Raw genomic sequence first — 12,482 nt, forward strand, 5'->3', positions numbered from 1 at the left:
TGATCACAAACGAGTGGAAGAGTCATGGATATTCACTGGTAAAGTATTTCCATTGAAAATTTGTGAAAAACAATCAGATGAAGTACTACTATACGATCTAAGTGGTTTCTTTCCAACGAACTTTACACATTTATCTTAACCAGTGTGTAAGGAATTTGCTCTGAAATTGATAAATAAAAGAACCTTTTTTTTCCTGCAGTTTCTCATATTCGAAGTGTACATAGCCAAACCTGGCTGACACATAAAACAATGAAATCATGTAAAACAGTGAAGATCTATGTCCAGGGAGGTCTAGAGGAATCACATCCGGGACAGGGCAGGCGCAGGTGAGCGTAGCCACGCCTCCAGTGCGCGTTTGTGGTATGGGGGCGCGGCTAAGGATGTAAGCCGCTCCCCCTCTCCGTTGCCTCCGCACAGTAGTGTTGAGCTGAGATCAGACTCCCGTGGATCGGAGCAGAGATCCGCAGCTGATCCTCATCACACAGACACACTGTTCGGATAACACATCACGTGCAGCAAAACACCGTTTATGGTTTTAACTGAAGATTTCACCATGTCTCGCACCGACGAGGTTCACCGCATTACGGAAAATGTCTATAAGGTAAAGTGCAATGATCAAACTGTTCTAACAACTTCTCGATCACAGGTGGTGATGATCTAATAGGCGAATACATGTGTAACGAAAGTGGATGCTTTATCGTCGTTGTTTATTGTAGTGCTTAAGATTGTTGTCTTGGGTTTATGGTTAGATTTGTCATCATTAATGAACTTGATGAGAGATCAAGTTTCTCGTTCGTGTCATTTGAATGGAGCTCACCGTGATAGAAGTGATTTTGCATTGTTATTTACGAAATGAATAGAATATTCTCTCTCTCACGCACCTAGTGATCGACGATCACTTTCTGTAGGCTACGACACATTAATGTTTAAATGTCCGATTACTGATACTTTTTACGACTGATAGCCTACAATACATATTTTGTTTAAATATCTGTTTGTTTGTTTTTAACATTAAAAACCATTATATTTATTATAAATATTTAAGTTTATTTTAATGATTTCATTTTTAATTTATGCATTATTTCATTCAAGTTTCGTTTGCTAAGTGGTCACAGAGTTGATTGTCATGTAAATCAATCTATCTTTCGGTCTCCTCTCACGCATTTTTATTTTTCCCCAGAAAACCTGTATTGGTTGTGTTTTTATTGGCATGTGCACCTTCGGGCATTCCAGCATAGGTGGTTCAGGGAGGGGGACGTGCTGGTGTGTGTTGCAACAGGTTCAGTCAATGTGTGTCTCGTCAATGTTTCCATTGATTCCCAAAAGGTTTGTGTTGCAGTTTTTGGTCTGTAACTTTAAAAAAGTTAATACTTGCCACACCAGTAGGATTACAGCTCTCATCAGATACTTTAAGCCTGTTAAATAGGCCACCTGAAGTCCAACACCTAAAACGAGGACAAAGAAACTATTCTGGTTGATCAAGGCCAAGCGGATGTCTCTTGTATCTGGGGTGTTACTCTTAAAGCAATGGAAACCTAACTATTCAGACTAGCTTACAGCACAATTCACATAATATTTTCATCTGTCTGACAGATACTTCAATTCTAGTTTACTATGTCAGTCTGTATAGATTTACATTTCATAAACCTAAAGTGGGTTAGACCTCATGGGAAGGCTTTGAATTAGACCACTAGCTGTCTATATGCATGTGTGTAGTCTGTCGTTTAACTGAGAATCGTGTGTCAGTTGTGTGTTGGCGTCTTTCAGGGATGGTGCTCAGCTGGATTGTTCGTTCAAATCCACCCCCTTTTCAGATAGCTTGTTAAATCGGCCAGCTAAAGAGCATGGATTGAGTTCAAAAGGAGTGTAGTATTGATGTGTGTGTGAGAGAGAGAGATGAGATAAGAGGGGTAAACATCAGTGGAAGTGGTGGGATGTTTAACATCTGCTGAAGTTGTCACAGGAAAGATGGAAGCTTGTTTCTGCCAGGCTATATAAAAAAAAATTTAAAGAAAAAAAATGTCATTTATATTTTTTTATTTCACAATTCAGACTTTTCTCTCAATTGTGGGTTTATATCTTAACAATTTCAAACTTTTTTCCTCAGATTAAATTGCAAGTTATAAAATAGGCTACTTTTCTCCTTTGAATTTTGAGATGATTTCTGACTTGGTTTTTTTCTTATTTCCTAGTTTACTTCTCATAATTCTGACTTTTTTCCTCAGAAATCTGAGTGTACACACAATTGTGAGTTTATACCTTATCATTCAAACTTTAAAATTTCCTTTGTGACTCAACGCATGGGTGTACCAGGGTGCGCGCATGTGCGTGTGTGTTCTGTTGTTTCTCAACTGTGCACACAGAACACTCCCTACCTGTGAGCAATAGCTGCGATCCTGCTGGAGTTGCCATGGATTTAAAAACAGGCCTCACCTGTGAGTCACAACCGGCCCTCAATCACTCATCCTCCTGGCGTCAGACTCTCAGCACCAGGGCCCAGTCATCCAGACAGTGCCACACTCGGTCAGATCTCTCTAATCCCATCAGCCTCCAGGCGAGTACCAGCGGCAGGGCAGACAAGGGTGACATAACTGCTGTCCACTCACCTGTGTGTGTGTGTGTGTGGGTGAGCTGAGGTCAAGCCACTTATGTACAGTTTGAGGGCAGACTCCTGCTGTGTGCTAATGCAAATGCTAAAGCATTGTTGTTAGCATGCAGTGATATTGAACTTGCGCGTGACCTCAGTAAGAAAACGACTTGGTTTGAGAGTTACCTTTAAATATGTAGCTTACGTGGCTTTGATTCCTGGGCAAAACGTGTACCTTGCACTTACTAAAAATCTTCCTGGATTAAAGTGCTTGTTGAATATAGTGTACATTAGCGCCATTGAAGCTGCAGGAATTGTTTTGCTAACTGCTATTTTGCTAACTTTAGCCACACACCTTCTGTTCTATCTCTATCTGTCTACATACCTGCTTTTTATTATAAATTGTATTTTGTTAATAATACAGTAATTGTTAAAATCTAGAGAAATCACATTTTTCTTCCTAACGGGGGTTACTTAGAATTTGTGTAGTGATTTATTGGAAACTCCTGCAGTTCTGTTGATCAGGGTGTATTGAGAGACATGTGACGGGACAGGGCATGTCTCATCAAGTCTACAGGTGAAACAATGTGATGGGAGTGTCTCTAATACCTCTCCCTAATAGTCAACTTAGTGATGTAAACATGGTTACCATGTTCACTCAATCCAAGAGGAAACTTATAGGTGTGTCCTTTTTTTTTTTCTTTATCCTACATGCCTGATATTTGAAAACAGCAAAAACAAGCGAAGGTTTCAATTACAATATGCATATTACTTTCCCATAAATCCGTTTGATGAAAGCATTATACCCAACAGGAGTAAAATTTAATTTGTCCAGGGACTCATTTCATGAGAGATCACCAGGAGCAAACGATATATCATTATTTTTTTCAATGTTTTTGAAAGATTGAGAGGATATATTTTTCATGTAGGAAATCTGGAAAGGTAGTTTCTTAGCAACAACGTGCTTCAAAATGTTTCTGTCATGTCATTCAGTGAGAGACACAGACCGGAGATAGAAACAGACATTGAGGGCATGTATGTGCTTATATTCATCAATAATCCATAAAAAGCTTTTATTGTGGGCTAATGTGCTAATAGAGGAGCTGTTATAGTTTATTTCGCCTGGTTCTTAAAGAGACAGTTAGCCTAAAATGAAAGTTTTGTCATCATTATGTCATTTAAAATCCCTTTTGAATTTCTTCCTTGTTTTCAAGACAATAAAGCACCAGAAAATGTATCTAAAGTCATCTATACAACCGTTTTTTTTTTTTTTTTTTTGTATGAACAGTATATTATTTAACACTCAGTTTCAGCTAATCTTGAGTATCTTGTATTGCATCCTTCATATCTCTAAATAGTCTTTAGTTTTATTACATTTATAAAAGAAAGATAGGCTGTACTGAGTATTTCCGGGGGGGGGGGGGGGGGGGGTAGAGCCATTTAGCTTGTGCCATGTGGGCGGAGCTAAATAATCACCAGCGCGCAAAGCTTTTGCGTTGAGAGCGTCTGGTAACTTCGACATCCCGAAACAAACCATGGCTGACAATCAGATTCAGCCATACATTTTTGATCCCAGATCACATACCGAGGCTGACATTGAAAACGAGCAGCAGCAGCGACGACTACAGCAGGACATCTCTGTTTGGTGTGTACTGGAACTGCATAACTTGTGTTTGCTTAGCGATTTTTTTGTAAATGACTCATTTTCACTTTGTTGTCGTATTGCTCTTTTCTTTAAAGGTCTACATGTGGGAAGTGTAGTTTTAGCCGACTGAGACGGGAGATATTTTAAAAGTAGAAATGGTTTGAACTTGAGCGCAGTGTTTTTAGAACACCATGTTATAACTTACAACATCTGTGTGTGTTTACTCGTGGTTTAAGACCAACATGATTTGGTTTTACAATAAACAAACAGACGCCTACAGTGGCCAGCTAAAGAAATGTATTTAAAGACATTCTTAAACAAATCCTATCAGCGCTGCCGATGATTTCTCGTCTCGCTCTCCTCTGGTCGACGTGTGCACGGGCGCGCGTTTCCAAGAGAAATGCTCATATAAGGAGTTCCACTCTCGTCTACGTCATTAGATCCACGAACGGAAAAAAAAAAATAGCCGAAACTTGTACCAACCTGGTAGTAAGATTTTTAGGGCTGCAACTAACGATTATTTTGATAATCGATTAATCGGACGATTATTTTTCCGATTAATCGGATAAAAATTATATATTTTTTTTATTATAAATGAATAAACCCCTAAAACAGGGTTGTGGCGAGCAGGATGAGGCCTCGGTGATGTATATAACCTATGACAAAAATGCTATTATAAACTAGATAGGGGATAACTCAGCTAAACTTAGCCTAGAAATATCACAATAATTGTATAAAATCAGAACATTTAGTCAAAAAAACATTCCTTCGTGGGGAACAAATAAGAGACCATAAGTGTAGCACTAAATTTGGTAAAACATTACACATTTACGTAAAACGCATGCACAGAGAAGTCCAAATTAAACATGATTTAATGACTCGTAAATTTAGGTACACATTGATGGCCTAAGACACGAAACGAGCGGTTTATGTGAGAAAACGAACAGTATTTTTATTGTTTTTACCTCTTCTAACCACAGCCACATCCAAGTGATCAGAAGGCACGAACGCTTCAGTCTGCGCAAGCGCCGGAAAGCGTTGCAAAAGCTGCATGATTTAATCTTTAACAGATCGCGATCTTGATTCAAACACAAGTGATCTCATTCCCATCAAACCTTTGACAAAATCACATCAGAACATTCAAATCTGTACTCTGATCGAGAGAGAGCAGTTGTCATCTTTAAGTATGAAACAGCTTCAGTCTTTTCAGCCACTAATTTCTGTCTTACCGTAATTCAAATTGTCAAAAAACTGGGATAATCAGATAAACACTGATGTCTACGGTAGCAATCAAAATGTAATAAATCTCCTTTTGAAAGCAACAAATATCGCATACAAAATAATCAGTCAAATCAGTTAAGTGCGATTACATGGATATTGCGATTAATCGCACAGCCGTAATTGGTTGGGATGTGCCAGGTTTGAACTTGGAAAGATTTTGTTAGTTTGTATTATTCATTTATTTATTTTTAATCCTGGCACTCTTTGTTCATTATAAGGGAAAGAGCAGTGTTGACATTCTTCAAAAATTCCACTTTTGCCTTTAACCTATCCATATTTTTCCTACCAAGCCTAGTGTTTTTGGAGGCACTTCCGGATTGGGGAAGTTAAAAAAGACTGAAACAAATCATGAGATTGTGCTACAAATAATCCTTATCTGCCAGTGTGACTGAATGAGCTGTAAAATGTCCTTCATGTTCTCTTTGCAGACGTCAAGAGAGTAACGTAACACTTGGGTATTTTAATGTGACATGATATATAATGTCTGTGGCAAGAGCTCTTTTCAGTCACTGCATTCTTTTCCTCTTGATTCTTTTCTTTTTTTTTCTCTCTCTTTGTATTCTGCAGTAACAGAATGAAAAAAAGACAATACTGCGCATTTTGTGGTCTGTTCTGTCGATTCAATTTATGATGTCCCTTGAATAATTCACTGAAATGCTCTAAGAATCTCTTGTTTTTAAACCTTTTTTTGCATGGATGCTTTAATTTAATTTTAATTTATTTAATTTAATTTAATTGTCTCCATTTTCACTTCTATTCACTATTAGCAGGGTTTAGTGGACTATTTCTAGAGCAGGTAAATACAATATTTATTGTCTGTCAAAATGACAGAAATAACTGAAATCTTATTACTCAATGTTCCAGTTATTGATTTTTTTTTTTTTAAATTAAGGCAACGTTTTACGTTATACAGACATACAGTACATTACTACAGTGATATTTAAAATTTCTGTCTGTTGTGATTAATTAGCGCTTTTACACTTTTAATGTTCGATGGTTGAAGGGTGAGTAGAATAATGTCATCTTGTTGCATCCAAAATGCTTATTTCATTCAAAGGGCAAACCTTTTGCTGATTGTTTCGTTAAAGGAGTAGTTCACTTTTGAAAAACTTTTGCTGATAATTTACTCACCCCCATGTCATCCAAGATGTCCATGTCTTTCTTTCTTCAGGCGAAAAGAAATTAAGGTTTTTGATGAAAACATTTTTCTCTCTATAAAATGGACTTCACTGGGAACCAAACGATTCAAGGTCCAAAAGACAGTTTCAGTGCAAACTGCAAAACTGTTCAAAGGGCTTTAAACGTTTCCAGACAATGAATAAGGGTCTTATCAAGCGAAACGATCGCTCATTTAATTAATAAATAACAATGTTTAAGTTTTATAAGCTCAAATGCTCACCTTGCTCTGTTCTGTGACGCACGTTTGTGACTCTCCTGTTCGAACTCGTTCATCAAAATGAACAAATCTTTTTCCAAGTCAATTCGTTCGTTTAGTTCGTTGAATGAACCAAATGACTCGGAAAAAGACTCGTTCATTTTGATAAACGAGTTCAAATAGGAGTCACAAACATGCGTCACAGAACAGAGCAAGGTTCTCATGACAAAAACCGAGCGTTTTTTGAGCTATAGGCTCAAAACTAGAAAATTATTCAGTTTGATATTTTTGAATGTAAAAACCAAGTGAACGTCATAATTTGACCTCAGACAACAATATAATTAAATTTTAAAAGCCTGTTCATGGCCCCTTTAAAATGAAGATACCAAAAGAAAGGTTTGTTAAGAACCGAAGTCTAAAAGTTTGTTAAGGTTGTCTTTAATACTTCTTGAGTTACAGGCATGCAAAAAAAAGACAATAAGTGATGTTTGTCCTTTTTGAATGGTCACCATTGGTTTATAATACAACAAAGATTGCTAAAGTAAACAGATTTAACTAACAGACTCTGTGTAGAAATAAAATAATGATGCTGCCATCTTTCGAAAGTAATGTTTACTTCCCCTACATTGAGGCTCCAAATTACAGGTGAAAATTGTCATTTTGATCCCCTTGACAAAATATTGGATTACTCAGTAAATATTCATACATGACATTTAATATTTTGGCTTTTTTCTTAATTTATGTATTTCTTTTACAAGAAAAAAAAAAATCATTATACATATATACATTATATCAGTATACATTTTCAGTGTTTCCAAAAGCTTCAAGCTTCCAAACTTTTTTTTCTTTGTCATTTTTTTGAAGCTTTACAGATGGAAAAAAAAGAGCTGCTTAAAGATTCTACTCAAAATGATATTTGTGTTTCATGGGAAAAATAACATAATGGGTCTGGATCAACATGGGGGTGAGGAAATAGTTAAAATGTCAATTTTCTGGGTGAACTATCATTTTATGTCATAATACAGATCTTCTCTTTGATAACAGCACAATAAATATAAACCTCTGAGAGAGAGAGATTTTCTTTTCTTTCTTGTAATTGGTAAGTAAACGGAGATGTACTCTTGTAGTGTAAACTATGGCAGCTGTTTGCTCCTTCCAAGGCTTTTAAGGACTGGGAGTGTGTACTCAAGTCCTATGAAATTCCCACGGCCCTTTGACAACTAAACAATCGATACGCAGTTTTTCCGCAGACGAGTTAATGGATCTCTCGACCCTATGATCACTCGCAATGTATTTAATAAGTGTAAAACAACTTTCCCCGGTCGCCTTTTTGATCTCGACAAAGATATAGCTTGTGTTGCTGTGTCAAAAGTCCCTGGGCCCCAGGAGATTGCATTTATCATAGGTTTCCCGACAGTCATTTGAAAAGGAATGGGTTTTATAAGAGATGGATTCACTCCGCACACCCACTCTCTCCTCACGGTCCGGGGGTGGATGGCTCTGAGCCGTTGCCACATCTTATTGTCTGAGCTCTCTCTTCAAAGAGCTCTCTATCTCTAATATTCAGAGCTCACAAGTAACGTTGCATGCGTTCACGGAATACACACCTTATTTAACATTAGCAAGAACGCGCTTCGGGTTTTGTGGCATAATGAATCGACACATTAAACCTGATGAGGTGAACTAAGGCGAAAGCTTCATGCATGTGGAATGGAAGATTGGTTTAGCAAAGAAATTAGGCCCTTACCAAACTCTAGGTTATTTACTTGTGTACTATTCATGTCAAACATGTCAATACATCATCACAAATAAACTTTTTTTTTTCTCCACCTGAACTTATTTTTCCACCATTTCTCAAATCACTTTTTGGAATAAAATCTCTGGCTCCATTTTGCTAAGGATAATTTATTTTAAATGATAAACTTGCAGCTTGATTGGAATAAGCACAATTCATATTTACCTTCCTTTTCTTTTCTTTTTCTTCACACATCACATTGCTGTTCATTGACACTTTTGTTCCATGTTTCAATTGCAACCAGGCATATATATATATATATATATATATATATAGAATACACATATACACATGCATGCATACATACACACACATCTCAGAATATAAATGTGTGTGTGTGTGTGTGTGTGTGTGTGTGTGTGTGTGTGTGTATATATATATATATATATATATATATATATACACATACATACACACAGAGTATATATACATATACAGGTGAAACTCGAAAAATTTGAATATCGTGCAAAAGTTCATTTATTTCACTAATTCAACTTAAAAGGTGAAACTAATATATTATAGACTTGTTACATGCAAAGTGAGATTTCAAGCCTTTATTTGTTATAATTTTGATGATTATGGCTTACAGCTATATGAAAACCTTTTCACAATATTCTAATTTTGAATTTGGAGTTTTTAAATTTTTTGCCAAATCAAAATTATAAAAACTAAAGGCTTGAAATATCTCACTTTGCATGTAATGAGCATATACAACATATTAGTTTCACCTTTTAAGTTAAATTACTAAAATAAATGAACTTTTGCACGAATTTCTATTTTTTCGAGTTTCCCCTGTGTTTATATATACAGAAAAAATAAAAGAAAAAACTTGCGGCTTTTTATCACGCAATTGCGTGTTATCAAGTCAGAATTGCAGGATATAAACATGCAATTCTGAGAGAAAAAGTTAGAATTGAGTTTATTTTTCTCAATTGCGACTTTATATCATGCACTATAACTTGCAATTCTTAGATAAAGTCATAATTTTGAGAGGGAAAAAAATCACGATTACCTTTTTTATTCTGTGGTGGAAACAAGCAGTTGCAGTGAGAAAGACTGTGTAAAACAAAATATATATATTTTTATTAATATTGAAATGGTTTCAGAGCACAACACGTTTAGTTTAGATCAGTTTTAAAAAATTCACAAATAAATAATTTATAGTGGATTTTCATGTAAGATTGAAATACAGGATTCTGGGACAAGGTACAATAAAATGTCAATTTTAAAATGCACAACTATTCAAAAGTTTGGGGTCAGTGCACTTTTTTAAGAAATGAATACTTTTATTCAGCAAGGATACATTAAATTTATCAAAAGTCAGTGAGAGTAAAGACATTTATAATGTAAAATATTCTAGATTATAACATTCCAGAAAAATATGAAGCAGCACAACTGTTTTCTACATGGTTAATAATCAGAAGTGTTTCTTGAGCATCAAATCATCATATTAGAATGATTTCTGAAGGAGGAATGACGCTGAAAATTCAGCAAACTATATTTAAATTAAAAACCGTTATTTAAATTGTAATAATATTTTACAATATTACAGTTTTTACTATATTTCTGATCAAATAAATGCAGCCTTGGGGAGCATAAGAGACTTCTTTCAAAATGATTAAAAGCTTCACTGACCCCAAAAGTTTGAACTGTAGCGTACTGTATATTGAGATGTATTATCAAAAAGGTGAGCACTGAGGAAAAATTGCCCTGCCCTAGTTTGTTTACACTCTTCAGCGACCGATAGTGGCTCTCAACCAAAGGTTACAGGGAGACGACCTCCACTTTCATCTGCAAAAAAAAACAAGAGCAGATTGTTCACAAGAGACTTTCTTTTGAGTTCTCAAGGTTAAAGTTAACCTCTTCGGAGAGATGTAATACAGTTTTGCCCCATTTGTCACAGCGGGACTGACCCCTGCAACCCAGACATAATGAAACCGTGTGTTCCTATAGGAGAAGAGTCCATAGCTGTCAACATTGAACATTGAAAATAAGGGAGTTTTCCCGGAATCCATCCCCAAAATAAGGGATTTTTTTTTTTTTTTTGCACGATTCTTACCCACAAACTTTAAAAATAAAGCACTAATCCTTAAAAGTCTAAAGAGTTCATAACTAACGTAAGCTTATGTGTGAGAGAGAAAGAGACAGTGTCATTTAAAGAAAAAAAAAAAATCTACATTTGGATTAGCGGTGTGTTGCTCTTGCATTTGGACAACAATTTCCACTGTTAGCCTATCACACATCTTCCAAAATCCGCAAAATAGGGAAGTGGGCTGTCTGTTTATTTCAATTACATTTACACATAGCCTATTTAGCCTGATGGTGGACCATTACTCAGAAAACACACTATCCTATCTTTATATCCTCCTGAGGCCCAGAACGGTTTTTTTTCCTAGTTTTTTTTCCTTCTTCATGTAATCACATTGTTAAGAGCATAAGAAACAAATGGAAAAAAATAAAATATATTTTATTCATATATTTGAAAATCGATTTATAATAATAATTATTATTTGTTTAAATTACATTGATATCTGAATTTATGTAAAAACCTAGACTTTTAAACATCAAAATGTAATTTATTAATATGTATTCGAGTACAAAATGACATACAGCTAGCCTAAACATAGTTTCCTATTTTTTATTTATTTTGCCTGGAAACGCAAAGAAATTCTAGGCAAAAAACACGCTTGCCTGTCGCGTGAAAAATAGGCGTCAGTTCTATTTCTAGCAAGCACGCGTTTTCTGGAGACGCGCGCGTCACGCAGGCAGCGTGCAAGCTCTAATCTGTTAACATGGGAGCCGAAATAAAAACGGACACGCCACGCAGCCAGTGTGTCTCCGGCCAGTGCGCGCGGCACCGCATCCGAGGATAAACGACTTCAAGCCGAATCTGTCCGAGCTCATACGTCTCACACAATCAGAGAGTAAATACGGGATATTTTACGGGAAAATACTAAAACGGGAAGACAGCGGGGAAAGAGCTAAAATACGTGAGAAACCCGGAAAAAACGGGAGGGTTGACAGCTATGAGAGTCATGCGAAGGCCACTCGCTCTATAATGTCCCAGCAATGAAGGGTTGGAAATAAACGTAGCCTTACTCTGTGCACAATCCCATTATGTATGCCTACACGCATCTAAGCAACTGCTGGCAAATTAGTGCTGGAATCAAAAGCAGAGGAGGTTCCTTTCGGCCGACTCCGTGACCTGCCGCCCGCACCTCCTCCTGAATAATTACAGGCCCACATCTCCACACGGCAATTACAGAGCATTTCCACAAGGATCGAGAAGCTCACTTTCTCTCACCCACACCCGATTCTTGCTCCCACATTCATCTGCTCTTTCAAAGGCCACTCCTGAGATCTCTCTCCTCTCAGTTGTGATAGATTTTCGACACCAAGTCATTGTGACCTTTTCAAATATCATTTTAACTTTCAACATTTTTTGGACTTTCTTCGACTCTTTCATAACCTGTGAAATAACTTTGATTTTAAAACCTTGCCATGCCTCATTCACATGTCGAAGCTGAATTTTCATCATCATTACTCAAGTCTTAAGTGTCACGTTATCCTTCAAAAATCATTCTGAAATGATGATTTGATGCTCATGAAACATTTCATATTATTATCAATGTTGGAAACATTGAATGGAAGGTTCAAATCAACAGCATTTATTGGAAAAAGATTTCTGTTGTAGCATTATATATACATGTCTTTTCTGTCACCTTTGATCAATTTATTGGTGTTTTACGTCAAAATATCCTTGTAAACACAGTCGGGTATATCTTAAGTGAACGTAAAG

General features: G+C 36.4%; 1 protein-coding gene across 7 annotated transcripts in view; it reads left to right on the forward strand.

The window, feature by feature from the left end:
- Nucleotides 1-403: 403 nt before the first annotated feature.
- baiap2a (BAR/IMD domain containing adaptor protein 2a) overlaps nt 404-12,482 on the forward strand; it is a 104,073-nt gene continuing 91,994 nt past the window's right edge. For all 7 annotated transcript variants that reach the window (XR_016155077.1, XM_039687189.2, XM_039687191.2 and 4 more), the window contains exon 1: nt 404-601. Coding sequence is in view for 6 of the 7 variants with exons in the window: in XM_039687189.2 (XP_039543123.1) it covers nt 530-601 (72 nt within the window). In the remaining variant the exon portion in view is untranslated. The remainder of the gene's footprint in view (nt 602-12,482) is intronic.

The sequence above is a fragment of the Pimephales promelas genome, chromosome 3, assembly GCF_988280905.1.
Source record: "Pimephales promelas chromosome 3, fPimPro1.hap1.1, whole genome shotgun sequence".
Classification (NCBI taxonomy): domain Eukaryota; kingdom Metazoa; phylum Chordata; class Actinopteri; order Cypriniformes; family Leuciscidae; genus Pimephales; species Pimephales promelas.